This window comes from Rhinolophus sinicus, chromosome 3 (genome assembly GCF_057876585.1).
Source record: "Rhinolophus sinicus isolate RSI-liver-muscle chromosome 3, RSI-T2T, whole genome shotgun sequence".
In the NCBI taxonomy this organism is placed as follows: Eukaryota; Metazoa; Chordata; class Mammalia; order Chiroptera; family Rhinolophidae; genus Rhinolophus; species Rhinolophus sinicus.
Genome location: NC_142503.1, coordinates 139,795,402 through 139,822,970, shown reverse-complemented (window position 1 = coordinate 139,822,970; position 27,569 = coordinate 139,795,402). Strand labels below are relative to the sequence as shown.

General features: G+C 50.1%; 2 protein-coding genes across 7 annotated transcripts in view; one reads left to right on the top strand and one right to left on the bottom strand.

Annotated features, from left to right (window-relative positions):
• Positions 1-199: 199 nt before the first annotated feature.
• On the bottom strand, positions 200-20,116 carry MAP1A (microtubule associated protein 1A). Of its 5 annotated transcripts, XM_019725344.3 has the most exons (8): positions 19,834-20,116; positions 18,758-18,859; positions 11,007-11,089; positions 10,587-10,727; positions 8,809-10,368; positions 2,322-8,031; positions 1,952-2,172; positions 200-1,754 (listed from the first exon to the last, which is right to left on the bottom strand). In XM_019725344.3, exons 1-8 carry the CDS (start codon positions 20,069-20,071, stop codon positions 1,599-1,601), a joined length of 8,211 nt encoding a protein of 2,736 aa, XP_019580903.3. In that variant the 5' UTR covers positions 20,072-20,116; the 3' UTR covers positions 200-1,598. The 5 variants fall into 5 exon arrangements, with proteins under 5 accessions (XP_019580903.3, XP_019580901.3, XP_074183932.2 ...); XM_019725342.3 differs by having other exon boundaries at positions 2,322-10,368; XM_074327831.2 differs by lacking the exons at positions 18,758-18,859; positions 19,834-20,116 and adding an exon at positions 14,072-14,199.
• The window catches only part of TP53BP1 (tumor protein p53 binding protein 1), an 86,284-nt gene continuing 77,996 nt past the window's right edge, over positions 19,282-27,569 (top strand). The window contains exons 1-2 of one of the 2 annotated variants that reach the window (XM_019725346.3): positions 20,231-20,327; positions 20,571-20,684. The gene's annotated coding sequence lies outside the window, so the exon portion shown is untranslated. Of the gene's footprint in view, positions 19,463-20,230; positions 20,328-20,570; positions 20,685-27,569 lie in introns of those variants that run through there. The other variant, XM_019725347.3, reaches the window with a different exon arrangement.

Genomic DNA, 27,569 nt, shown 5'->3' with positions numbered 1-27,569 from the left:
GAAATTATGCTGGCTCCTCATCCTTTTTTTTCTACCTTCACCCACCCTACGTTCTCTGACTTCCCTGGGTCCTGGAATTGCTTCAGATATCAAAGACATCAAGATAAATGACTGTGCTGGGAGAAGCAGAGAGGAAGCCAGGGCCCAGCAACTAAGCAACATGTGGTGTCAGAAAAAGCCTAAGCAGCACTACAGCATCTGTAATGAACTTGATTTATTGTTAGAGTTGGAGGCGTCTCTGTTACAGCAGCTGGGAACTATAGCGGGGAAGAGTGGGAAAGAGCAGAGCACAGCAGCACGGGGAGGGTGGAGCTAGGAAGAAGACAGGCGGGCTCATTTTGGTTTCCACACAGTCATTTGGCAGAAAAGCCCAGCCCTGAGAGCGTCTGGATTTCAGTCCAGCAGTAGTCTGGCAGGGCTGCTCATTGGCTTGCTTGGGGTGAGGTCCTCTCCTGAGATGGAATTATCAGCCTGTTTTCATATCACTCAGTAGGAATTAAGCTTTAGCTCAGTATCTTCTCCCTCTTTGCTTCCTCCCTCTCATTTTCCCCAAGTCCTCTGGCATGGCCTCCACCTTCCAGATCCTCTGTCCAAGAGTTTGGGGCTGGAAAGGCTGCCAGAGTTCCCATTTCAGCTGCAGGATGGCATTGTGGAATGTTGGGGGAGTCACACATTGCTGGGATGTCAAATGTTAGGATGTCAGGCAGTGGCTTATTTTTAACCCATTACACACCAGGCCACAGTGGATGACCACATGCAGAGAAGCCAAGCAGGGGATGAGAAGGGATCGGGATAATTGGGATGGGTGGGTGAAAACTTCAAAAGGTCAGGGAGCTTGGAAAATTCTGGGATTGAGGCTGGGCTCTCCTGGCCCCTTTGTGCTGCCCAGTAGGCCTGGTCTGGGCACAGCTCTGGGATGTGAATGGTATGAAGCAAGGGCAGGGAGTATAAGCTCTTTTCTTCTCTCACCAGTCTGTTGGTTAAAAGAGCTTCACGTTTTGAATTGAGACATTCAGATACAGAGGGAAGCAGTGGGACAGCATAGCAGCGGTGTACCCCCAGACCCCTGCTGGAACCCAGACCCTGGTGGGTTAAGGGGATGGGAGATGGAGAAAAGGGCGCAGCTCTGGGCACCTCACTGACAGTATCCTGCCCCCAGGTCACATAAGTTACTATTGGAAATCCTTCCTTGGGATGCTAAATAAATAGATTGAGATAAAGAGGTCCCTGGGATTAGGGATAAGATCTCCCTCCAGTGAGGGAGGAGGCTGCTCTCTCAGACCATTCTCACTCCCCACCCAATACCAGCATTTGGCAATGCTAGGAGAGGGTGTCACTCCAGGGTTCTCGGGCATCAGGTGACCTCCTATCCTGATTTCCACCCTCCCGTTACCTTTGGTTTTGAGATTTCTCGCAGGTATGGATGAGGGGAAGGGACAACCCCTCCTATTTAGCCCAGCCCGAATCCTCACAAGACATCCTGTCCTCTACCCCCTCCTTCCCCAGCTCCCATGTCCCCCAACCCCAAAGGACTCAGCAGTAGCCATTCCCTAAGGGAGCTGGGGGAGCAGATCCTTGGGGAAGGGAGAGTGGTTCTTTCAGAACTCAATCTTGCAGGCTGGGAAGGACTCATCCTGCATGACCACGGTGCTGCTGCTAGCCAGGACCAGGACATTCAGTTGTTGCTGCTGCTCATGAGTCTGCTGGTACCACTCACGAGTCACCTCCGTGTCATGAGTAGGGATCAGAGTCACCTAGGAAGTAGACAAGACATGCCAGATGTGAAAATGTGAAGGGAAGGGAAGTGAGGGGAACGGGGCATCTGTAGGTCCAAAAAGTAGTTCCACTGCCCATAGAAAGGGCTCAGTCCTTTTATAAATAAAGACTGTTCCACTATTGCCTCTTGGGAAGCTTTAACCAGAATACCTCCTTGGCATCCCGTGCCACTCACCTGAAGATTCTCCCCCCATTGGGCCTTGCCCTCCAGCAGGGCATCCAGCACAGCCCGGCTTGGCTCGCCATTGGCAGGGTCATTCCCACTGACCACATAGTAGGATGCACGCACTCGTCGGAAGAAGTCAAGGTCAGCAGTCTTGCCACTGCAATGATTCGGGATATAGGCGAGATCCACATATACAGGGGGACCAGAGCCGCCCTTGGAACCCAAGGCTGCTGTAGAGACAAGCCAGGACTCGTTGTAGAGGGAAAGTAGACGGCTTTGGGCTACCTTCTCCCTCCTTCCCTCACTCCCACTCCTGGAACCTTTGACCAACCACACCCAGCCCCAATTCACAATCTCCTACTTTTCACGTCATACTTACTCGGTCCTGCCTTGAGTCCATTTACTAGGCCTTTGGACATGGGGCTGTGTCCATCCTTTTCCTCTGCTGGGATGACCTGGCTTGGAGTGCTGCGTGGCCGGGGTGGGACCCGGGATGCTCGATCTGCAGGACCTTTACCAGGGGTAGGTGAGCGTTTTCCCCGAAGATCCAGGCGCCGGGCAGGAGATGCTGGCTTGGCCCTGCCTGAGGTCCTACGCCCTACTCTCCCCTGTGCTTTCTCCTTTTCCCGTAGCTTCTCTACCCTTCCAGACTCTGAGCTTAGCCCCTCAGGGTCAGCCATGCACACATCAGGGCGGGGAGGGGCTGGGCGGGGATCTGGCTGGGGGATAGGGGGTGGGTCATGACCAGGCCTGGGATGGTGCGAGCCACTGACCCCTCCAGCTTTGTCCACAGGCAGGAAGTCCCCATCCTCATCTGAGTCAAGGGCTGCCTCAGCTGTGATGGACGGACACTCCTCCGTTTCTGGCGGAACGTCAGAATCTGACTGTGTGGAGCCTGAGTCACTGGCTGACGTTGGGGGTGTCTCATCTGCCACAGGGCAGGGGCCCCCTGTGGTCCCGGGGCCCCCCGCCCGGCGTCGCCCCCCTTTCCCTACCAGCCGAGCTTCCTCAGTTGAGTGGTCACTGTCATTCATGGATCGGAGCAGAGGTGGGTTCAGGAAGGATGGTGAGAGCTCCCCACGGTGGGGCCGGGGCTCAGGGGCACATCCCTGGGGCCCAGCCTCCATCTCAGGGGAGATATTTGTAGGTGGGCCCCCAGACTCCCCTCCAGGGCACAGTGGCTGCTCAGGGGAAAGCAGCGTGTCAGGCCGGGAGCTCCGCTCAGCTCCTTCGTGCCAGGCCCCACGTTCCCAGGCAGTATATGCCTCAGCTGCTTCTTTCTCAGCCCTGGCTGGGGCAAGGCCCGGGGGGTTGGGGCTGCTTTCACTTGGACCATTAGTGGCCCAGTCTCCAGAGGGACCCTGGAAGGTGCTTGGCTTCTTGGGGGCTGCCACGGAGCACTCGAGGTGGCGGGATAGGGTGTCATCCTTCAAGTCTCCAGGCCGGCTTGGAGCTGGAGCTGGGGCCAAGTCCAGTGAAGCTGGAGGTGCTGGGCTCAGAGGAGTGAGGTCCCAGAGGCTGTGGGCAGCTGCTTCCATTCCTGGGACCAGCTCTACAGACCCCTGTCCCGCAGCCTCCAGGCCAAGAGGGAAGCGCTCAGCCACACTCGAAATCACAGGTGTGGTGGCCTCAGAAGAGGAGCCTTCAGATAGGGCTGGTGAGGCGGGACGTGGCAGATTGGAGAGGAGAGGGGCCCCAGGAGAGCTGGGTGATGGGAGCTGGGGCAGTGAGGAGTCCAGGCTGGGGGCCTTAGTCACTTCTAAGTACTCATCATGCCGGGCTCTGGTGGGGGGACCTGGAGCCAGAGCCAGAGCTCGGTCTCCAGAGAAGGCAAGGGAGCCACATGGTGCCGAGCGGGGTTCAGCTGGAGAGGGCAGCTGTGGAGGAGCTGGCTGCAATGAGGAGAAACCAAAGGCCGAAGCAGGGAAGTCCAGGCTTGGTCGGGCAGGACCCAGGTGAGAGTCCGAGGAAGGGCTGCTATGTGCCTCACTTTCAGGCCACAGTTTGGGGGCCCCTGCAGGAATGGGGTGAGGGGGACTTGGAGACTGGGCCTCCTTCTCTGACTGGTCCCGAGCACCCTTCTCTAGCTCTGAGTCACTAGTGCTGTCATCCCAGTGACTCCGGCCTGGTTCCTTGGGGGATAGGCTTCTTCTATCTGGGCTACAGCTCAGGATGTTACCATTAAGAGGGGGGCTTGGGCCTTTGCTCGGGGGGATAGGAGCACGGGGGGGTATTGCAGGGGGGGTGAGGCTGCGCTCCACACTTGGCTCTGGCTCCTGCCTGGGGGGTACAGTGGGTCCCACCAGGGCTGCATAGCTGAAGGACGGGGTGTTGAATTGGAGGCTTTTGGGTGAGATAGGAGATGAAAGCTCCTTCTCTGCAGATGTGTTTCGGCCGGCAGCCTCCTCCTTGGTTGAGATGTGTGGGGGCCAATCCCCAGCTGCTCCAAGAGGAGGCTCCCTAGTGGGGCACGCAGGGCCAAGCCCAGTAAGCATCATCTGCTCATAGATGTCCGCGTACTGAAAGCTTCTCTCATCAGGATAGGGCGTGGGCTCTCTCTGCTCTGGCTCAGTCTGCTCGGGCTCCTTGGTGGCATGGCTGTCACTGGCGTCTGGGACCTTTGAGCTGTGGGAGCTGCTGTCAGGAGCCCCAGCCTGACCTTCTTCTTCCGTTTTCCCTTCAGCCTTGCGGTAGTCCTTCCCAAGGGGTGAGTATGGCCCACCTTCTAACTCCGCTGCCCCCTCCTGCACTGCAGCCACCACACTGTCATACTCGGCTGTGCCCCAGGAGAAGGGCGCAGGGGTGTGTGGCTCAGGGGAAGGAGTTGGGGGAGCTGGAGCTGGGGAGAGGGGTGCAGGGGGCAGGGGTCTGTCCTTGGGCACCCACGGTGGGATTTCAGCCAGCCATGAGGGTGTGGTAGGTTCGTTCTTCATGGGTGGCTTGGGCTTAGGCTCTGGGCTAGGGCTGTCTTGTCCTGGGGCCAGAGGAACTCTCTGACCAGCCATCTCAGGTGGGGAGGCTGGAGGAGAGATGATCTCAAAAGGGGAGCGAGTCAGCTTGTCTTCTTCCTCTGGGGGCAGCCCAACTGGTGATTCAGCAAGCCAGCGCTCCACTTCAAGCCCTTTCTGCGATGAGGGCTCCTGGAAACCCTTGAAGTCTGAGGCCCAGGGGCTCTGGGGCATGTGCTCCAAATGGGGCATTTCTTGCTCATCTTCTGGACCTTCATCGAGGAAAGTGCTCTCCCGTTCTTCCGCGTACCGTGGCCGGGTCCCCGGGCCATCCAGCTCACGAGGGAACCAGACCTTCCGCTCACAGTTCAGATCACTCCAGTATGTGTTCTGTTCCAAGGCCACATCCTCTCTGCCCCTCCAGTACCTGTCCTCTTGCTCAGGAGATGTGTCCTCCCAGGGCCGGGCAGACTCTTTCTGTTTCCCAACTGGCTCCCCTCTGGTTGGGGACATTTCTTGCCACTCCTGGACCACATCCTGCTCCTTCCAGTATTTCTCCTCCTGCTCCCGGGTCTTGTCCTGTACTGGGCTCCCTTCCAGCCCCAGAGCTTTGGTCTTTTCCAGCACAGCTTCTTCCTTCGGTTCCACAGCCTTGACTTTTTCTGGAGATTTTCCCTCTAGGATCTTCTCCGTTGGTTTCATCGTTTTCTCCTCTTGCACTGGGCTCTCCTTCTGGATTTTGTCCTTCTCTTCCAGAGCTTTATTTTGCCATTCAAGAGCCTTACTGTTTTGTTCCAGGGCTGTATCCCTCTGTCCTAAGGCCCAGTACTTTTGTTCTAAGGCCTGATCCTCCTTTTCTAAGGCCTTGTCTTTCTGTTGAGGGGCTTTGTCTGTCTGTTCTAAGGCTTTGCCCTTCAGTTCAGGGACCTTGTCCTCTGGAGTCTTGTCTTTATGTTCCAAGTCTCTGACTTTTTGTTCTAAGGTCTCATTTTTCTCTTTTGGAACCCTGTCCTCCTGTTTCAGGGCCTTGTCTTTTTGTTCTAACTCTTTGTCTTTGGGTTCCAGGGCCTTGTCCTTCTTTCCCAGAGCTGTGTCCCTTTCTTCTAAGCCTCTGACTTTTTGTTCTAAAGTCTTATCCTGCTGTTCCACACCCTTGTGCTTTTCTTCCCGAGCCTCACCTTTCTGATCGACGGCTGTACCCTTCTGCTCTATGACAATGTCTGTCTGCTCCAGAGTCTTGTCCTTCTGCTGTAGGACTTCATCCTTTGGCTCAGGTCCCTTATCCTTCTGCTCTGGGGCTTTGTCTTTTAACTCTGGAACTTTACCTTCCCATTTCTTGGCAATGTCCTCCATGGCAGGGCTTGACAAAGACTCAGGACTCTTGGTGAGGGAGTTATCAGGTGTCAGAATGTGTTCACCTGGGCTTGTGATCACTCCAGGTGAGTGCTTCCCGTCTCCCAACAATGCAGAGTGAGAGGAGCTGGCAGGTAATTTTCCATCAGCGCTCTCACCTGTGATGTCTGCCTGTGGAGAGTATCCAGTGTTCCCATCTGTGGGAGGAGACACTGTGGCTGCATGGGGTTCTGGACTAGACATGGGGGCTAGGTGCTTAGAGGTATCCTCAGCCTGCATCACAGGCCCCCTTTCTTCCTTTCCAAGGCTTAATTCCCCAAACTGGAGGGTACCAAGGCTTTCTGGAGACAGCTGCTTAGAAGAGATATCCAGAGAGGTCTCCTTGCTGGGACTCTCTTCTGAGAGAGAAAGTGACCGGGTGTCTTCTGGAGATACCTGTGGCCAAAGGTCTTTGTGTAGGTGCTGCTCTGTCAGGCCACAGGGAGACCTGAGGATGGCTTCCCGGTTGGCAATGTCTGGGGAGACCACACTGAGGACAGAGAGAGACTCTGCATCATCAGGGGAGAGGCTTCGGTCAGGACATTGGAGCACCTCGTCTTTCTGAGGTTCGCCAGGTTCTTGGAGTGATGTCCTCAAATCTCTGGGAGGGGCTTCTGTTCCCAGAATTGGGCCTGTGGGCTCTCGTGCCTCCACAGTCTCAAAAACTATTGCTTTGTCCTGTTCTGGCAACAATTGGATGGTATAGCCTGTATGTCCTCCAACAATGCTGATGGCTGCTTCCTGGGCCTGGGGGCTCCTGGGAGGAGGTACCTTTCCCCCCTCTTGTAGTGTGTCCCCTTTAGGCCCTGGCTTGACTGTCTCCTCTGCAGCATCTTCCTTGCCCACACCTGGCGTACGCCTAGTGTCTCCCCAGGAGCCTGTTTCCTGAAAGTCTTGGGGCTCAGACTTTTCTTCCACTGGGGACTGATGAAAGGGTGTGTGGGTGGCACTGGGAGGGCCCGATGGTGGAGGAGAGGCCATCTTCACTGTGCTGTCATCCGGGCTGAGGCAGCGCTCCTCCAATTCTCCAAAGGCTGGTTCCCCTGGATATAGGGTATGACCAGGGGCACCAAACATCGGGGTTCCATATTGACTGTGAAGTTTCTTAGACATCTCTACATTTGCGGTCTTCTCTTCCTCTTCCACAGCTCTCTCTCCAGGCAAACCCCTCCCTACGATCTCTCCTCTCTTCTCTGACTCCCCAGTCACAGAGAAATCCTCATAAGGTGGTGATTTGAAGCCCTTGTCTTCTTCCAGTGAGGAGGTGGGTGAGATGGTACCAGCCGATGGCACATAGTCCAAGCCTTGAGTGGCTTCAGTGCGGGATGATGGGATGCTTGTGACTGTGTCAAGCAGCAGGGAGCTCTTGCCTGTCTCCTCTGTCTGGGGAGCTGTGAGTGAAGCCACAGACTGGTCCTCAGCCACAGATGTGGCGAAAGAAGAAAGCTTGTCACACTCAGTGATTGAGGTAGCCGAGGACACGTGCTCCTCTTCAGCCAAAGGGGCGGCCACCATATTGGGAGGGTAGGCGAGTTCAGTCTCTGGTGCTCCATAGCCTTTGCTGGAGGTGACAGGAACAACACTGTCTGCAGGCTGGCTCACCTCAAAGGGGCCAGGACCTTCAGGCCCGGGAAGGTCATATGTACTTGGAGGAAATCGAGGTGGAGCTGGGCGCTCCTCCGGTTCATCGTGGATCTCCTCATCTGAGATGGTCTGCTCGGTCTCTGAGTAGCCGGGGATGGTCTCATCCTGGATGTAAGAGACGTGCTCAGTGGCTCCTGCAGGTGTGGCCAGGCTGCTTAGGAAGGATGAGGTCTCCTTCTCAGGTGCCTTACCCTGGAGTCCCACTTCCCTGCCTCTTGGGGTTACCTTCAAGGCTTCCCGCATATGTTTTTGGTAAAAACCCTCAGCCTTTGTCTCTTCCTCTTCCTCATCTGAAGGGGGCACCTCCTCCATTTCTTCTAACTCAGCCTTCTCTATCACATCCTCCTTCACCTCAGGTTCACTTTCCTCTCTGGCTTCTGTCCTATCGGGGAGCCTCTCTGCTTCCTTCTGCTTCTTTTCCTCCCAGGTATCTTTCTCTTCCTCTGTTTCAGCCCCAGAGTCTGGGCCTCTATCCTTGCTGCCTTGTTCCTCAGGGATGTCTGGGACAACCTCTTTCTCCTTCACCACAGACTTCTCTTGTTCCAGCCCTGGGACAGAGGATGGTATCCCCTGGGCAGCTGTGCTTGGGAGTCCCTCCTCTGCAGTGTGTGGAAGGAGTGGTTTCTCTCCTAGTCCTATGTTCTTTTGTTCAGCCAGCAACCTCCTCTCCTCACGTTTCATCTCCTCAAAGTCCTGTGTGAGGTCCTCTGGTGAAGACAGGACCAGCTCCCTGTGCCCACTGACTGCTGGGAGTGGTACAGCCCCCTTCTGAGCTGGAGGTGTCCGGGGCTCAGAGGACAGCTCCTTCTCCCCACGGGCAGCCCGGCTCTTTTCTACCTTGACTCTGCCAGGGGCTTTGGCTTTGTAGAGGGTCTTACGTACCTCAGGGGTAAAGGGCTTCAGGTCTGGCTTGGAAATCTTCTTGACCTCAGGTTTGGTATCTTTCCTCTTCTCCTCCTTCTTGGCATCCTTCTTCTCCTCCTTCCTTCCTTCATCTTTCTTGAGCTCCTTCCTCTCCTTCTTGATCTCTTTTTTCTCTTTGTCTTTTTTCTCTTCCAGCTTTGAAATCTTTTCTTTTAGGTGCTTCTTCCCCACCTTGTCTTTGATCAGCTTTCGCTTCTCTGCCTTCAATGCATCACTCGACTCTGTCCTCACCCTCTCAGGCTTGGCAGGCTTCTCTGGAACCTTCTCAGATGATTCCTTTACCTTCTTCTCTGTCTTGGCTAACTCCTTAGCCAGTTCTGAGCGGGCCTCCTTAGCTCCTTCTTCAGCCACTTCCTCCCGTTTGGCCAGCTTGCTCACAGATGTCTTCGTAGTGGCCTTGAGGCTCTCCTTGCTGTCAGCCCGCTGTTTGATTTTGCTGGGTTTGAGGTTGGCAGGCACAGCCCCGGTGGTCATATCCTTCTGCGTGGCCACGGGGTAGCGCAGGAAGTCCAGGTGGCGAAGCTTTTCCAGGCCCTCCAAGATCTTGTTCTGGGGAGCATTTCCGGGAAAAAGCACACGCACAATCTTCTCAGTGGGGTTGGCTGGCAGCCAGACCACCAGCGCAGTGATAGAGGTCAGGTAGGGCACCGAGATCTCCGCTTCCTTTCCGTTCGCCAGAACAATGCCTGTCTTAGCTTTACTGTTGCCTGCCCACTTCTGCATGAGGAACTGCATCTCCTTGCTGTCCTTGACAGGGTTGAGGATGTACATGTCCAGCCGGCCCACCCCCATCTTGTGGAAGAGGGTCAGTGGCTCAATGGTGTTGCTGACCACACGGTACAGAGGCTCGGCCTGGATGCCCAGGCGGTGTAGGTGCTGCAGAGTGAGGCAGGCCTCCTCAATGCTGCGCTTGGCCTTCCGGGAGGCATCGGGCAGCCGCAGCTTATCGGGCACGTTGAAGAAGACCACTCCGAGCTCAGGGGAGATGAGGTTCTTTACCCAGTCGCTGTAGCTGCTGGAGCCCTGGGACTGCTCCTCCTCCAGTTCTGCCACTTTGCGCTGCAGGAGGCCGTTGATGCCAGGCAGGTTGTCGGCCCCGATGTGTGTGAGCAGCACGGAGTCAATGCGGTCCAGGTGTCGCACCAGCTTCCAGAAGCAGGACTTGCGATCGGAGCCACCATCCACCAGGATGTTGAAACCATTAACGGCAAAGAGGGCAGAGTCCCCACGGCCGCCAGGGAAAATGTAGCAGCAAGGCTTGGAGAGCTTGAGGAAGCCCCCGGAAGTAGGGGGCTCTAGCAGGTCAAAGGGGGATGGCACATCCACGGTCTCAGAGACATACTCGGAGAACTCAGCCACACCATCCATGGTGGGCAGCATGGGCTCAGGGTTCAGCCGGAGGTGCAGGGTCTCTTGGGAACTGGATAGTCCCAGATGGCTCCAATCACCCTCCCCTAAGCAGGACACAGTAAGGAAGGCTTGGATCCCAGGGTCTCTATTGCTGAGCAGTTGGGCAATCTAGAGGAATGGGAGATAGAAGGCTGATCAGGGCACTGGGTTGTCTTAACCGGACTCAGCTTCAGTCTGCTAATCTTCCCCTCTCTCCAAGCTGATCTCCTTCCTTTCTGCCAGGACCCCCAATGGTCAAGCAATATGAGATTTTCCCTTCCTTGGCTCCCTCCCCGCAGTCCTATCCCACATTCTGTTCCTCCCAGACAGGCAAACATGGAACTTACCTCTGGGTGGTGAAGGACCTGAACAAAGTTTTGATAGGAATAGGTGCCACTCTGTAGGATGAGGTCTCCCCCTGGCTCTAAAGTTTGCCCACTCAAGATCAGTAGTTTGTGAGCTGATGGGCTGCTAAGGAGATGGTGAACCTAGAATGGAAGGAGGGGAGTAGTCACAGATGTCGGAAACCCAGGGAAGGACACTGAATGTTCCTGGTTACCCCTCAGTACTGCAAGGACATGTTCCCCACCGGTAGCACCACAACACCTCCAGAAGGGGCTGGGGATTGTAAGGTAGCTTAGATGGCAGAGAGAGGATGGTTCAAAGCCAAGTCCAGGAATTCTTGGCCTTACAGCAGTAGCACTGGCAAGGGTGGGTTGCAGCTCTTTCAGCAGGCCCTCGTGGCAAGGCACCGGCCCTAGCCTTACCTCAGAGCTGATGCTGTCGGCACTGGGGTTTACCAGGATGATGGTCTCTAGGATCTCACTCTGGTGGCAGAGGGTCCTCTGGCCTGAGAGAAAGATGCAGGGATTTGTATTGAAGAGAGTGGGTATAGACTAAAATAGAGAGGCATTGTGTGCGGCAGGAGAGGAAAGCACTGTTAGAAAATGGGTCTTAGGAGAAGAGACGCCTGATTATCCTTAGCTCCTGCCACATTGAACACTGCTGAGTAAGGTCTCGGGACCAGCTAGCTCCTCTAGCCCTTCGTTTCAGGGTTTCCCCCTCCCCTCTCCCACATAGCCTGTCTTCTCCCTCCCTTCATCTGCCACACCCTCTGCCTGGAATCCAGCCTCAGACTGCCCTGTTGACAAGAAGCTTTTGTCCCTCTCAAGCACTAAGCTCCTGGTGCTGCCTGGGGATCGGAGGGGGTGAGGTTCAGCTGGAGGGAGGGCTCCTGGGACATCCTCACTTAGCTCTCTCCTCTCCAGCCCGCCTCTATCTTGAGCTTTTGTGCCAGCAGAGTACCTAGAAATAAGGAGATGGTCACTTTTTGTTTACAAACTCCTCATCCTCCTTTCCAAACCCCATCAAGGCCAGAATCCCCATTCCAAAACACTCAGAGAAGTCTGCACTGTCTAAACCCTTGGGGTTTTACCGTCCAAAGAGTAGAAATAGGATGATAACTTCTTGTTCTATTCTCTGATTCCTCAGAGGCCAATCCTGCACTCAAAAACAGGCATCCAATCATATTGTTCTCACCACCAAAAGTTTCACAGCTCCATCTACCACCTCACCTTCAAATCCCCAGAGCCTGGTTCACTACCCTACAACCTATCCCTCATGAACACTTTCTCCTCTCATCCTTGCTCCTCTCTCCTACGGGCCTTCTGCCATGGAGAAAGGAGCTAGGGTTCACAAACAAGAAACAAATAAGGCAGGAGAGAGTGTTCTCCAGGCCATAGCAAAAGATAAGACACCCTCAGATCCCCTATTTACTTCCTTTCTCCAGGCTTACATGAAACACCAGGTAACTCAGCAAAGAAAGTGGCAGGTTAGACAGAAGATAATGAAGAAGGATGCCGCCATCCCCTGCTTCTGCCCTTACCAATTGCAGCACACAGTGGAGTTACCTTACAAACAGAGGTGAACAGATGGCCGGGGAGTGGGCTGTCTGGAGAATATTGGTGGGAGGCCTCACAATCTCTCAGTTAGACCCTCATCTGGGACCCAGCTCTCTCCTCTTTCTGGGGCTCTGACAAGAGGAGCCTGGGGCCAGAGCCTTTGTTAAGTGGAAGAGCCTTGGTGCCAGGATCAGACAGATCTGGCAGCAAGGGGCTGCAGTTACAGCTGCAGGGGAAGTGAACTATGGCTGGTGTCAGAAGACCAAACCCCACACAGTACGGGTGGGGCCCAAGGGGAGCTCAAGGCTTCTCTTCTATTCACTTGGGAATTGAGAGAAGCTTAGAGGTCAGTTCAGAGGACAGCAGGGGCAGGGCTTGGGCAGGTAAGGGATATCAAGGTTCAGGGAATGGCCAGCCCTAGGCTAGCTTGCAGTACCGTAGCTTAGATTTAGAAGGGCAATTCCTACCCCCATCCCTGCCCCACCACATCCACACAGAGTCTCACATTTGAGTTAGGAAGGTCAGAAAGAGAAATATTTGTGGTACAGGCTGAGATGCTCCCTACCTACCACCCCCTGGCCCCCCAATCTATCATTCCTCACAGTCCCCTGCTTATAACCACCAGACTTCTCTGATCCCAGCTCCTCTCTTGGCCCAAGACCCTCACCCTCACCCAAGTGCGCTCCAGTTCTGACTGGCAACTACATGGTTTGTATCCTGCACCCCTCCTTTTCAGGCCCGGCAGAAAAGGCTGTTTCTCTCTTCTGCTTCCCCAGCAAGCCCACTGAAGGGGGTGGACTTGTTTTTCCTTTTTTGCTGGAGAGGACTTCTTGTGGGGCAGGGGCATTTCCCTAGGCCACTGATGGTGTGGGGGTGGGGGTAGGCTGCTGGTGCTGAAGCTGAGCCGGCAGGAGGGCAGGTGTCTCTGCAGTGAGGCAGAGGGGGGGGCACTCGGGCAGCTGCAGTTTGCCGCAGTGTGTGAGTGTGCGCGCTGAGCTCAGGCTCCAGCTCCACCCCCACCCCAGCATGACAAGTCATTTTCTTGGCTGCCTCTGCATGGGGGGTGTTGGTGGGGGACACAGAGAGGGAGAAGAAACTGGCTCCTCTGTTCAAGAGCCCCCATCTTGGGAAGAGAAGCAGAGATGAGGTGGGGGTGGGGCTGGGAAGGTTCCATGACTAGGAACCTGTGGGGTTGGCAGGACTGGGAATGCAGGGCAGCTGCTGGGGAGGGAGCTTGCTCTTAATCTCCAGAGTGGCCTCTCAGTCTCCGGAGGGAGCCAGAAAGAGATGGGGGGCTTAGAGTCCTAATCTCAAGCCAATCGCAGGGAAAGGGGTGCCAGGAGCCCACTGCAAATAGGTTGGTCTGTGAAGAGGCACGTGCCACGTCTTAATGATCTCTTCCTCCCTTCTTTTCGACAGTGTCCCCCACCTTCCCTTACTTGGCAAAAACTCGCCATTCCACTCACCCCCAGCATAGGAGCAGCTGAGCAATCTAGCAGCTGACACCCAGAGACTCTCCCATTAGGTGCATTCCCATAACATCCGCCTTTCCCTCAGATTCTTCTGCCCATGCCCAAAGACACAGCCCCCAAAGTCTTCCAGCGCCACGGGCTGTCAGGCTGAGCCACTGAAACCACCCTCTTGCTCTTGCCCCTGGGCTGATGTCTTCCAGCCCCCTCCCCCACGCCAGCCAGAGAGATGGACTGTCAGTGTCTCGGCCCCATTGGCCTCCGCCTGCTTCTGGGTCCAGGCTGGTGCCATAGCTAGTCATATTCATTTTCTCTCTGTTCCCTCTCCCTGCCGACCCCGCTGGGCCGGTTCCAGACACACCAGATTAGGTATCAACTCCCTGCCCATTACCTCCATCCCACCTCCCAATCACGCAGCCCCCACCCCCCATGCCAAGCCCTTCAGTTCTGTTCGGTTCTTACCCTGGGTGTGGGAGGGAGCCCCTCATGGAGGCTGCAGCTCCGGCCACAGCCGGCAGCTTCAGGGAAGAGTCTGCGGCACTTGGGGTGGGAGTGGGGGGGGGGGCGCTTGATGGGGAGGGCGGTGCCAGGGCGGGGAAGAGGGGCTGGTCCATGACGAGGCACTGGAGACTTAACTGTTTCTTTGCCTTCACAATGTCAGTGCTCTGGTGCTTCTGCTGGGGCTGAGGAGTTGTCTAGCAGCTCAAAGAGCCAGCAGGGTGGTCTCCAATGGCCCTTAGGGCCCTTCTCCCCCAACCCTGCTTAGTCAAGAAATACTCTGTTAGCATCAGCCAAAAGACCAAAGCCCTGTGCTAAGGCACATTTTGACAGATACGGGAAGTATGGGCTGCCTGGGCCCTCCCCCTTCTCTCAGGAACCATCTGCTGCCTCTCCTCGCAGACCCAGAGAATGACCTTCAGTCCCTGGAGGAGCAGGAGACAAAGGGGCTGGGGGCCTGAAAGCATGGAGTTGGGAGTGAGGCGACTGCTTGAGAGGAAGGCTGGGGAGGGGAGTTGCGCTGAATTCTGAGCCACAGCTGCAGAAACCAGAGGAGGGCAGAAATAAGTCTCATATTAGATTGGAGGGCAGTTTGAAATTCTGGCGTGGACACATGGTCCTAGACAATCTGGGGTGGGGCACAGGGACCCTGGGAGCATGCAATTCTGTGCTGATGCTGCATAGCTCAGTAACCACACAGGCCCTGAAACTGGAATTCTTGGGTCACTGTGTATGAAGAGGCAGGTGCCTTCTGCGTGCGTTTCAGTGAAAGAGTTAACAGGGACCAAGGAGGATCACCAGGGCCCCAGGACTAAGCATGATTTTCTTACCATAGGCCAATTATTAAATGTAATATAAAGTACTCTTTGGATTTAAAAAAAATCTTATGACTGTAGAATGTTGGATCCCTGTTCGCTTCTTGTTTCCGCACTTTTCTATGTCTCTTTGATATCTCTGTCTTATACTATCTTAATCCTTCTAATATTGGCGCTGTTTCCCTTCATCTCTACTTCTGTCTCAGACTTAGTGACGTGCTCGAGGACTCAAAGGGAGGATCTGGAGAGCTCTCGCCCCTGATTCCAACCGGGTGATGCTCAGGCTCCCACATAGTTCTTCCCTCAACCTTCCCCAGTCCCGGCCAGCTCCTAATGCCTTCCTCACATTGACATCCACCCACTCATACCCCAGCACCAACCCCACCCTTGCCCCAGACTGCCAAGTGCAGCTTTTGAAGGTCAGAGAAGCCAAAATAGTCTCTGCTCTCAGCATCCCCCACCCCCCTTAACTGCCTCCAGAAGAGAGGAGGAGCTGAGTCACCACCAGTACTGGAGAGAGGCAGCACAGAGGGGGAGGAATCCTTGCTCAGATCCCGGGATGCAAAGCAGCAACATGGCAACAGCCCCATTGGGATAGAGGAAGCCATCTGCAGAGATTCACAACACAAACTGAGTTCCGAGCATCACAAAACGGAAACACCTCCCTTCTGCAACTTCATACTTCTTATTTCCTCCCACCTCAAACCTTCCATCTTCTCTCTGCTTTCTAGGGCTCTCTGGAGTGTGCTAAGAGGGAAACTTGAGTAGACATTTGGCTTGAGAACAAAATAACATTTCCCAGCCCCATGCAGAACTGACCCTTATTCTCAGCTGCTACACCCAAGGGCCACACGCTGGGCACAGTTCCAACTCACAGTGGCGTGTTATCCTTCAGCCCTCACCTTCTGAACAGCCCCCCACCACAACCAACCCTACACCCCCTGTGGTCCTCGGCTCTGCCGCAATAAAATGGTGAGATGCCAAAGAGAGAAGCCTGAGCTCAGACAAAAAGTGAGATCCGAAGTCCTGGATTTGAGACCTAACGCTACCATTTTGCTAATCATGATATTAAACAAGCCACTTAACCTTTCTGAAAGCTTGCTTTCTGAGCTATAAAATGAGTATAATATTAGTACCATCCTCCAATAATGCTATGAGTAAGTGAATGGCATAAAATATGAAAAAGTGCTTCATACCTAGAATCCTAAACCTGCCATGTACAAATGCAGGGAAATCCTAAATCGGAATCTCACACCGGACTAACTCTTAGCTCCAGGTAAACCCAGAGCTGGAGGTACCTGCAGGAAAGGACTTTAAGTACTGTTTATGTCCCTGCTATCTCATTTTAGACAGTAATATAAAACCCAGTTGTAAGGACCAATGAGCTACTCTATTTATTCAGCATGGCTTTCATGGTTGCAAGTAACAGAACTAGCACTTCCTGAGCACTTCAGGGGTAATGGAGAGCCAGACAGGAGCCGAAGGCCTCCAAACTCGTCCTTCAGCCGGTGTGTTTTAGAGTCCTAAATATCCATCGTGAATTATACATTATGAAGCCCTCTTCCTTTCCTATAGGTGCGCAGTAATAGAAGTATCGGAGTGTTATTTAAGCTCAGTTTTCCACTGTCTTAATTGTTTCTGGTTTTGCTTTATAATGCTTGGAAGCTCCAGATTTTTGCAGGAGTTAGAAAGGAAAGCTCCAAGTCACCATTGGAGACTACCTGGTGCACAATTCACCTAGGAAAGACATTACCAGATTTGACCTCTAGAAGGAGCTGGACCACTGACTCTCCATTAAAGGGTCCCTGCTTTTCCCTGTGAGGGTGTGGAGGGGGAGGTGGCTAGGAATGATTGCACTCTCCCTGTCAGTGTAGGATACATTTTGGTCCCTTTTCTCAGCATTTCAGCCCAGGGCTTGAGGAGAGGTGAGAAGGACGGTGGCCCCGCCTGTGGGTAGGCAGAAAGGATTAAGTCATAAGGTGCTAGCACATCCCCTTGAGCCCATCCCAGCAGCCTGGTTCCCTTTGCCTCCCCGTTAAATGGAGGCTGAAAGGAGGGGCAGTGTCTGCAGCTGCTCTGGACTGACTGTTGTTTGTGGGGACAGCTGAAAGACGAGACAGCATGGGTGGGGCAGAGGCTGTCTTGAGCCTTGTGGGTTTTTCCAGGAAATTCTCCACTATTCTCCAGGGAGATAGTCAGGCCACCATAAAAATGTCCAAACCAAAAAAAAATAAAAATAAAAAAAAATTCAGTAGGCTAAAGTAAGCCCTGATCTTGGGTATATTGCCCTAAGCCCCTTGGGGACACCATGGCATAACTCTTGGAAAAGATCTGGCAGGTGTTTATTATATATCAGTGCTTGTTTCTGAGAGGTCCCTGAGAGTAACTATGCATCTCCCTGTAAGCGTCTTCCCAAGCATCCCTAGATCTTAATTTGAAAAATGGTTAAGTATTTTGGTTTAAGTCTGTTCATTCATACATCATTCCAGAAAGCAGCCTAATCTTAAATCTCTGTGGCCAAAAGGACAAGGTTATAGAGAATTCAGTGTGAATTAACATCATCAGATACTCCCCCAACTTCAATGCGGTCATTAATTTTGTCTGCCGTCATCCCCTTATCCAACCTTGTACCAAAGCTCCTAGGAGTAATAAGTGGTAAAACTATGGATTTTCAATCATCAGTGATAATGGAGGAAGCCATGACATGAGTAATTCTTAACAGAAGCCAGTCTCGAAACAGTGAGTGGCTAGCTTCACAAGAAGCCAGTCACATCAAGAAGATGCCAGCCTCACATTTTTTAAATGCTGCACATATTCTTAGGATAATGAAGCATTAGTCATATTCAACTTGTATTCTCTCTTCGGAGCATCTCTAAAGGAGTCAGTGATCAGAGAAATGATTGAAGATGTGGCAGTTAGCAGGAGGAGCGGGAAGAGAAGGGGAGGTGACTATCTACTATACTAAATAATGGAATTATCTATAGAAGATATGAATTCAGTCATTTGATGCAGTAACTGTTCAGTTGGATGGATTTCATAGTCCATAAAGGCACTGACACATGGATTGGTGTGTTAAAATTTACCAACAACATGACCAGAAAGCCCAGCACTTCTACCATGGGATGTGAGGCTTTCTTCAGTCTCCCCACAGATACTTGTCATGGAATGATAGCCCCTAAAATATTATTTACTCAAATCCCTGACCCATTTCTCCCACCCAGCACAATGGGAAACTGCATCCTGTGAACTTTGATCTCAGAGTCAAATCTCAGAGTGTGACTAGCTCTTGTAGCAGTAAAGCTAGGAGTCCCTGCTTCCACCCTGGATTTGACAGTGCTCATCAGCCTTTGGCACCAGATTTCTGCTCTGCTCTGGTGATCTGTTGGCTGGTCCAAAGGAGGGACCAGAAACCCTGAAACCTGGAGAGTAGGCTGTGCAGTCTGAGGAAAAGTTCTAAGCAAGGATCTGGAAAGGTGAGTGGGGGATTCAAGGATCTTTGTAAAGGGAAGCAAGGAGGCTGGGGGACACAGAAAGGGGAACACAAAAAAAGAGTGGATTTTTGCATGGGAGTGATTGATCAATCACTCAAGACAAGTACCTTGTTTCCTTAGTACTTGTCAACAGCTGTCCATAGACCACCCTCTTCTCAGTTAGAAATTACATTCTCCGGGCTCTCTCTACCATCATACCATCTGTCTTCACAGTGCATTGGGTATGTGGGGATAGCTATGAAGCTTTACAACTTTCCTGAAGCGTCCCTCCCTTCTCCCCAGCCTAATCTCTACTGTGACCAACCCTCACCCAAATGATTGAGACAAACGACACTAGTCCTAACCTTTGACCTCTGAGGAGAAGTGAGCTAGGTGCCGCGTAATGAAGAGTCTCAATTGTTGGTTCAAGTCAAAGGATGATAAGTCAATGTTCCAGGAGAGAATCCCTGTGAGAGAAAAAGAAACAAAGAGGGCTCTAAATAAGGTCAGAAGGATTGGACTTCAGGGAACACGTCCAAGCTCACAAGAAGGGTAAGGAGAGGGAGGGGATAAGGACAGCTGTCACGATCAGCTTCACTGATCTCTTTAATAGAGATTGTTAGTACCTATGTCCATCTCCCATCCTGTGCCTTTCTTGGTCTTTGCCCGAGCCAGAAGAAGGGCAGAGTTTAGGCTAAACTTGGTTATTAGTGAGTTTATATGTAGAAGTTTTCTTGCAGAGTCACCCAATCGTAATAGAAGTGACACCCAAGGGCCTATTCCCAGATACTGGGGGTTGCCTTCCAGGGTTCTTACAGCTAAGTAGGATTCTAGACTCTCCTATGCCCCCTCCTTGCCTTCACCCCTCCGCGGCTTGCTTCCCACCCGCAGGTGGCTCCGCAGCACTGCGCCACTGGCAGGCAATTGGGGAGGGACGTGAGGATTGAGGAGCTTCTGGCCACAAAGGTCACTCTCTCAGGTTGGCCGCCAACACTGAGAGCTTTGAGATTTGTCCGCAGCGTTCAGAAAGCACCCTGTGCCTGTTAAGGGATCCTAAAGAAGAAACTAAGGTAGGGACATGGACTCTTCAGGGGAAGATGAGGACTTTTTGGACATCTGGCCCGAGACACTGTGGGACAGAGGGTGTGACCAGAGGGGCTCTAGGGGCTGCACAGAGCTCCCCCGCTTCAGGGAGATTGCGGAGCGCCATGGGGTGTGCAGAAAGGATGGGAAGCGAGATGTTGGGAGCTCGGGATGATATGGACGCGTGACATGGAAGATGCAGGTGATGGACTGATGACTCAGATTAACAGGGCGCGTAGATCTCAGCAAGTGCATACTAGGGATGGAGAATGCAGACGTAAGCTCTGGGAGGTAAATGCAGATGGCGGAGAAGCTCGGGATGGAGGATGTCCCGAGCACAGCCAGGACAGCGGCTCACCTTGTTCAAGGTGGGCCCGCACGGCCCTCAGCTGACTCTCTGTACCGATATCACCGATCACGATGAGCAAAGAGTGTTTCCGCAGGTCCCAGCGTGCCGCCGCCACCGCGGCTCCGGTCTCGCACAGCGGATCCGCGGGGTTGTGAGACAGCGGTGAGCCAGGGCCTCGGAGGCCCAGCCCGGGACTTGTCTCCATGGTAACGCCGCGAGGCTGCCCGGGCCCAGCCTCGGTCTCCATGGAAACTCCGTTGGAGTGCTAGGCTGGCCGCGTCCGCTGCAGGGAGAGTGCGCCGGGTTCTTAAGGGCCGGAGGCAGGAGCCGCTCATTGGCTGCTGCCTGTCAGGAGGCGGAGCACTGGCGCCGCAGGGGCCGGGCTGGGGCTGGGACACCTCGACTCTGCAGTCTCGCTTGGCTCGGGGGCGGAGGTGGTGATGGCCGCCCCCTTCACCCCTACTCGTTCTCCAGAGGGAGCTCCCACTCCGACTTGGGCAGGGGTGAGGATTCTGAGGGACTGGGTGGAGGAATGAGTCGATTGCCTCGGAGACGGCAGAAGCTCCTAGTTAGGATGTTTCCCCTATAAGTACTGTCTGGCAATTCTGCAGCCTCGTCCGAACTGAGGGAGCCATCTTGTCCCTCTGTCTCCGTTTTGAATCGTGTCTCCATCTGTGTCGGTGTGTCTGTATTATCGTTGTCTGGAGCTTTTTTTTTTTTTTTTTTTTTTTTGTCACTGCTGCCAGGGTCTTAGATTCCATCCTCGGTTTCCCTGTCCTCATTGCCCCAAGCCCTGGGAGTGCTCTGGCAGGCTGCGCAGTATTGGAGGGACAGAATGACCTTCCGGCCCTGAGTCCCCGGTGAGTTGTTATTCCGAAGATAGTGGTTGGCTAGTCTCCATCTCTGCTGAGTGCAGGACTCAAGAGTGCAATGAGCTCAGACTGCAGCAAGGGGGATATGAGTAAAACCCAGGAAAGACATTCCCAACTACAGGTAATGTGACAGTGAGTTGAGTAACCTTGGGAGACTGTGGTATTACTTCCCCCGGGGAATTCTCAAAACCGAAGGGGAAACGTGTGAACCAAAGAAAAGGTTGATCCTTCCAAACCAAAGAACCAGGGGATGGAAAGAGGACTAAAGAGGCTGCCACGTTTTATGACTGACTTGGAACATCCTTGTAAAAATGGTGTGTGCTGTTAGCCTATGTTTGCCCATTCCTCAACGTGTGCCCACCACCTACTCTGCACCCCAGTTCTTTTAACCATCAAATCATTCTGTACCTGTATGTGTCACACAGAGAGCTTTCACCCTAGGGCTCCAGCAGCACTTTCTTGGTCCCATTTGCCTTACACTTTGGGGACGGTACAGGCTAAAAGGCAGCACAGTACTAGATTCAGCAAAGCTACCTGTGAGCCAAATTTTGATCCACGCCCTCTCTGGAGACCCTGAGGAGGATTGGACAGTGCATGTGAAGTACCTCACAGCAATCCTGGTCCCTATCATGGAGCATTTGTTGTAGCAAAATAGCCAGAACATTCTGTAATCAATTTGGACATGGCCCTACCTGAAACTAATATAACATAATATGTCAGTTATAGCTCAGAAAAACTGGACATAGCCTTGAAAATCCTTTTTTGTAGCAGAGAGGGAAAAATAAGAGCACTGGCAGAATATCTGATGGCGGGGATGCCTCACCCTATATGATACATGAAACGGTGTTCTACTACACGTACTCCATCCCACCATTTGCAATTTCGAATATGGCAAAAAGCATGGAGAGGTGTAGGCCTCCTCTTCTGCAATCAGAAAAGAGTGCCATGTGGAGACAGAAAGCCAGAATAATTTGTTGAGAGAAAGGGAACAGTTTCCATAACAACTGTAGAGATGAGGCCTTTAACTAGCACAGGGCCTCAGTATAAGGGTCAGCAGCAGTTAACCACGGGCTCTGCTTTCATCAAGTCTCACAAAGAGGTTAGACAATAGATCTGAAAGGTATAGGGAAGGGACCACACACTGATCAGATGGTAGGGGCAGAAAGTCAGGCCTATGATCTTAGGCCCTGCTAGAATTGGGTTTTAATAATTAAAGTTGCAAATGCAAACTATGACAGTACTAAAATTGCATATATATGCTGGATGGGTATTCAGCAGGCTCTTTTTCGCCAAAGGCAGACAACATAATAGAAAAATTGGCTATAGGTATGTCTTAATTACCCTACTCTTTCTAGCCATTGGGTGATGATCCCAGTATTATCATCATATTATCGGAAAATACTTTCGAGTGTCAAAGGGCACACAGCACTACACAAACTGCTCTATAAAGAAAACTGGAGTATTAGCATCTATGCTCCAGAATCTTACAACTGAAGCCAGAAAACACTGATGCACGTGTGTACAGGCATAGAAAGACTATATACTTTGCATATGAATTGCAAAGTATATAAAACCTATTTTGTGTTTAGGATTAGTGTGCTGTGGCAGGAGCCTACTAGTAAAAGGATGTCATTCAAGGATTTGTCTAAGGGGATTATTGGGGACATGTGATATGCATGACTGTGAGGCATATGCAGTAGTGCTTAGTGGTTATAGAGCCCACTGTGGTGTTTCACTTGACTGTTGACCCCTTGGACTGACGAGGTATGATCTTTTGGGAACTCTCCTATTTTATAGTTTCTTCTATACTCTTGTCATGCAACATTGGCAGATACAGTGGTTATAACCAATGCTTTTCAAACTATTTGTGATGAAAGACCTTGAACAGTGGAAGGGATCTCTAAGGAACCACCAGTAAAAGATGAGGTTAGAGGAGGTGCAAAAGGAAGGCACTATTATAGGCTCTTTACTGGGTTTGCCCTGGAGTGAGCACCAGGCAGAAGGTAGTATAAATCTCAAATGGTGTGAAAGGTAATTATAACCTTGGCTAAGTTTAAGCTAGTTAGGTGATTCGCAGCCCCCAGGCCTTCACCAGGTCATAATATACAGGGATAAATTACCCAGTAGGTAAATTATGCACATGCCTAGTAAAGTAAGAGGGGGAAATAACAAGTGGGTATGGAGAAAAGAGAACACTGGTACACTGTTGGTGGGAATGTAGATTGGTGCAGCCACTATGGAAAACAGTATGGAGATTCCTCAAAAAATTAAAAATAGAACTACTGTATAATTCAGTTATTCCACTTCTGGGTTTTTAATCTGAAGAAAATGAAAACACTAATTTGAAAAGATAACGTGCGTCCCTATGTTCATTGCAGCATTCTTTACAATAGCCAAGATATGGAAACAACCTAGGTGTCTATCAATAAATGAATGGATAAAAAAGATGTCACACACACACACACACACACACACACACACACACACACAGAGGATTGGAATACTACTCAGCTATTAAAAAGATGGAAATCTTGCCATGATTTACGACAACATGGTTAGACCTTGAGGGTATTATGCTAAGTGAAATAAGTCAGACAGAGAAAGACAAGTACTGTATAATTTCACTTACATGTGGAATGTGAAAAAATGAAACAAAACTCATAGATACAGAGAGTATTTTGGTGGTTATCAGAGGGGTAGGAGGTTGGGGGGAGGAGAAATAAATGAAGAAAGTCAATTATATAGTGATGGGTGGTAACTAGACTGACTGGTGATTACGTTGTTGTGTATACAAAGATGGAATTGCGATTGTACACCTGAAGCTAATTAATGACATATAGCAAAGTATGAGGGACATCTCTAAATATTTTTCTGGAAATAATCTCATATTTGGCATTTAATTAAATTATTGAAGTTGTTCTCATGACAAAATCAGAAATTTATTGAAATTAATTATACTCATCTTGAATTCTGTGTGTGTGGAAGAGGAGGGCACCATAATCTTTTCAATGCTTAGGGTCTCCATAGGACTTAAGTCAGCTTTGATAATTCATAAAGAAAAGATACTGGCTCCTTCTTTACTTCTAGACTGATGAATGTCATTAGTTTTTCTGGGGATCTGAGCTGTTTGGCATAATTCCAGCCTGCTTTGCTGGATTGCATGGTCTTATCAATCAAAATATCCAAAAGGGGCTGCATGTAGCTCAAATTCCGACCCTGTACTCAGTTCTGCCTATTAAGCATTCTTTACATAGAGAGGAGTGTTGGATTACAGGATTGCTGTGTCAGAGGCTTATCCTTGGCTTTTGGGGAAAATACTATGGTCATAATGCATACCAGCAGCCATAGGGTCACCTCTTAGCTGGAACAGCTGGTTTATCTGCAAAGGCACTGAGTAAAATAACCTCTAAAAAGGCACTGAGTAAAATAATCTCCAAAAAATGTTGAAAGAGGAGAGAAGTCTGCATTTATTACTATGTCTGGTACACAGAGGAGGCCTACAATAAATATTTGTTGGATAATTTTCTTAATTATTATTTGTTCACATTAAGTAATAAGAACAAAGGCACTGGGTTTACCACCCCCCTCCCCCGTTCTACTCCCCCCACATACAGAGCATTGCAAAGGACAGTGAGGAAATTTCCTTTTCATCCTCCCTCCATCCCCACATTCTTCTTTTTAAAATAATTCCCAAAAGTGAAAAAAACTTTTATGGATACTATTTTCCCTTGTCCGTTCCATTTGCCTGTGAGATTGAACTTAGTGTTTGTCTATGGCCTCCGATTCCACCTTTTCCTTTATTCTGAACAAAGCTACCTCTTAATGCAGGGATCTCTAAGGATTTTTTTGTGGTGAAGATGATGGTGGTAAAGAGAATCTAAATCTAGGTGTATAACTTAGTTTTGAAGCCATGCCTATCTGTGAATTAAATTTTGCATTATTTTTTTTTTCAAGGTATTCATAGAATAGTTATTTTCCTTCCAGGAATTCTTAGATTGAAGAAATATTGTTCCCTTTATAGTATCACTAAATCACGAACACTTTTTCTCTTCTTTTTCATCAGTTCTTTCTTGAAGATCCTTCATAATATGCCCTAACTTCCCTTTTTAACATTACCTCCTTCAAATACCTTGCATTAACTCTTTCATCTAGTCAAACTGAGCCACTTACTTTCCTTCAGTCATTTTTGTGCTTTCTGTTCAGGCTGTCGTTTTTCCTTGAATGCTTTGTACCCTTCAATTCTCATCTAAGGATTTATTTACCTTTACCTTTATGACTTACTTTATTTGTGAAATGAGGTTCCATCTCATTCCACACAGGATTTAAGGAGTATGACCTAATTCAAACACAGCTGCTTCTCTGAAACTGACTTCCCCACTTGCCAATGGTGTGATCTTGGGCAAGTTGCTTATCCTCTTTGTGCTTTAGTTTCCTCATCTGTAAAATTGTAATAATATCACCTTATAGGGTTATTTTGAGAATTAAGTAGAATAAGCTCAAATATGCGTAGAACACAATGCATAGAATTCATGTATTTAATCATTCAATATTTATTGAGCACTTACCGTGTGCCAGCAAATGGAAGATACAAAGATAATACATAATAAATACGTAAATCATATAATATGTCAGAAAGTGATTAGCCCTGTGGCAAAAAGCTAAAGAAATAGTGTAAAGATGATTGAGAATGCTGGTGGGGGGGGGGGGTGATGGGGAGTTGGGGAAGAATGGTGAAGGGTCAGGAAACATTGCAATTTTATTTATTTATTTATTTATTTATTTATTTATTTATTTATTTATTTATGTTTTAAGGAGGGCGCAGCCCATAGTGGCCCATGCGGGGATTGAACTGGCAACCTTGGTGCTACCAGCACCACGCTTTAACCAACTGAGCTAACTGGCCACCCCAAAACGTTGCAATTTTAAATGGGCTGGTCAGGGTAGTCCTTATTAAGACGATGAGACTTGAACAGACTTGAAGTAAGTAAGGGAGTTAGCCTTTGGATATCTGGCAGAGGAGTTTTGTAAGCAGAAAGGATAGTCAGTACATAGTCCCTAAGGTAGCAATATACTGGGTACATTCACGGAATAGTTGGAGCTTATTGTGGCTGGAGGAGAGGAGTAAGACAAAGAGGAATAGGAGATAAAATCAGAGAGATAATAGGGGCCAGATCACACAGGGCCCTATAGGCATCATTAGGACTTTGGTTTTACTCTGAGTAAAATGGGGAACACATGCAGGCTTTCGAACAGAGGAGTGATATGGTTTGACTTAGATTTTACTAGATCACTTTGGCTGCTATGTTGAGAATAAACTGCAGAGGTTGTAAGGATTAAAGTGGGAAGCCACTCAAGGAATTTGCAGTAATCTGGGTGAGCAATGACGTTGCTCAGACTAGAGTGAGGTCAGTGGAGATGATGAGAGTTGGTGGGATTCGAGGCACGCAGTATTTTAGAGGAATGCCAGATATCCAAAGGCTAACTCCCTTACTTCAAATGAGGAATGAGAGAGAAAAAGAGTAAATAATGACTCCAAAGATAAACCAAAAACTCAAAAAGAAAAAAAAAAAAAAAAAGGTACCTATAGGAAGAGAGAAGAAATAGATAGTAAGGCAGCCAGAGATGGAAGGTGGACTTTTTTGAATATATCTTATTTTGTAAATTTGACTTTGGAATCATATAAATGTTTTACATAAATATAAAACAAAATTATGGGGGAGGGGGGTTATCACTTTGTGAGGGGTATGGCAAAAATTAAAAGATCGTCCTACATAACTAGACTGAGAAACGACAGCTTGAACAGGATTGGCGGGGGCGGTGTGGGGGGGAGAGGAAGGGGGAAAAAATTAAAAGACCAATAACATCAAATGTTAGTAAGGATGTAGAACAAACAGAACTTTCATATGTTGTTAATAGTATTGTAAAATGTTATAACCACTTTAGAAAAGTATTTATAAGTTTCTTATAAAATTAAACAAACATCAACCCTATGACCTAGAAGTTCCACTTGTAGCTATTTACCCAAGAGAAATGAAAACATAATATGTCTACAAAAAGACTTGTGATGGCTGCTTATAACAACTCTATTCATAATAGCCCAAAACTGGAAAAGGCCTAATGTCCATCAGTAGGAGAATGGATAAATAAATTGTGGTACTTTCATGCAATAGAATACTACTCTGATAAAAAGAAACTACAATTTTATACAACATAGATGGAAAACAACAACATTGTACTACACAAAGGAAACAAAACATAAAAGAATACTGTTATTTGGTCTCCTGAGAAGTAGATACCAAGACATGATTAGATGTGCAAGAGATTTATTGGGGGAGTATATTGGTCAAATATTTATTACCTCACAGAATTTCTAAGGATCTGCAATCCAGAAAACAAATTGGCCTAGCATTTCTCATGTGGTTGTAGTCAAGATTTTATGAGGGATTACAGTCATCTGCAGGCGTAACTGATCTAGCCTCAGTTAAGCCTTCAGATGACTGTAATCTGAAGCTCACTCACATGGCTATTGGCCAGAAGCCTCAGTTTCTCACCGTGTAGGCCTCTCCATAGGTCTACTTGAGTACCTTCATGACACGGCAGCTAGCCTCTCCCGGAGCAAGTAAACCAAGAGCAAATGAGGGAGCCATAATGCCTTTTTATGTCATAGTGTTGGAAATTAGACACCATCACTTTTGTCTTATTCTATTTATTAGAAGCAAGTCACTAAATTTAGTCCACTCTCATGAGGAGGGAAATTGTTTCTACATTTTGAAGGGAATGTCAATGAATTTGTGGATATATTTTAAACCATCACCAGGAGGGATCAGGGAAGGCAGAGAGAGCCTTCAGACCAAGATACAGGTCTGGTATCTG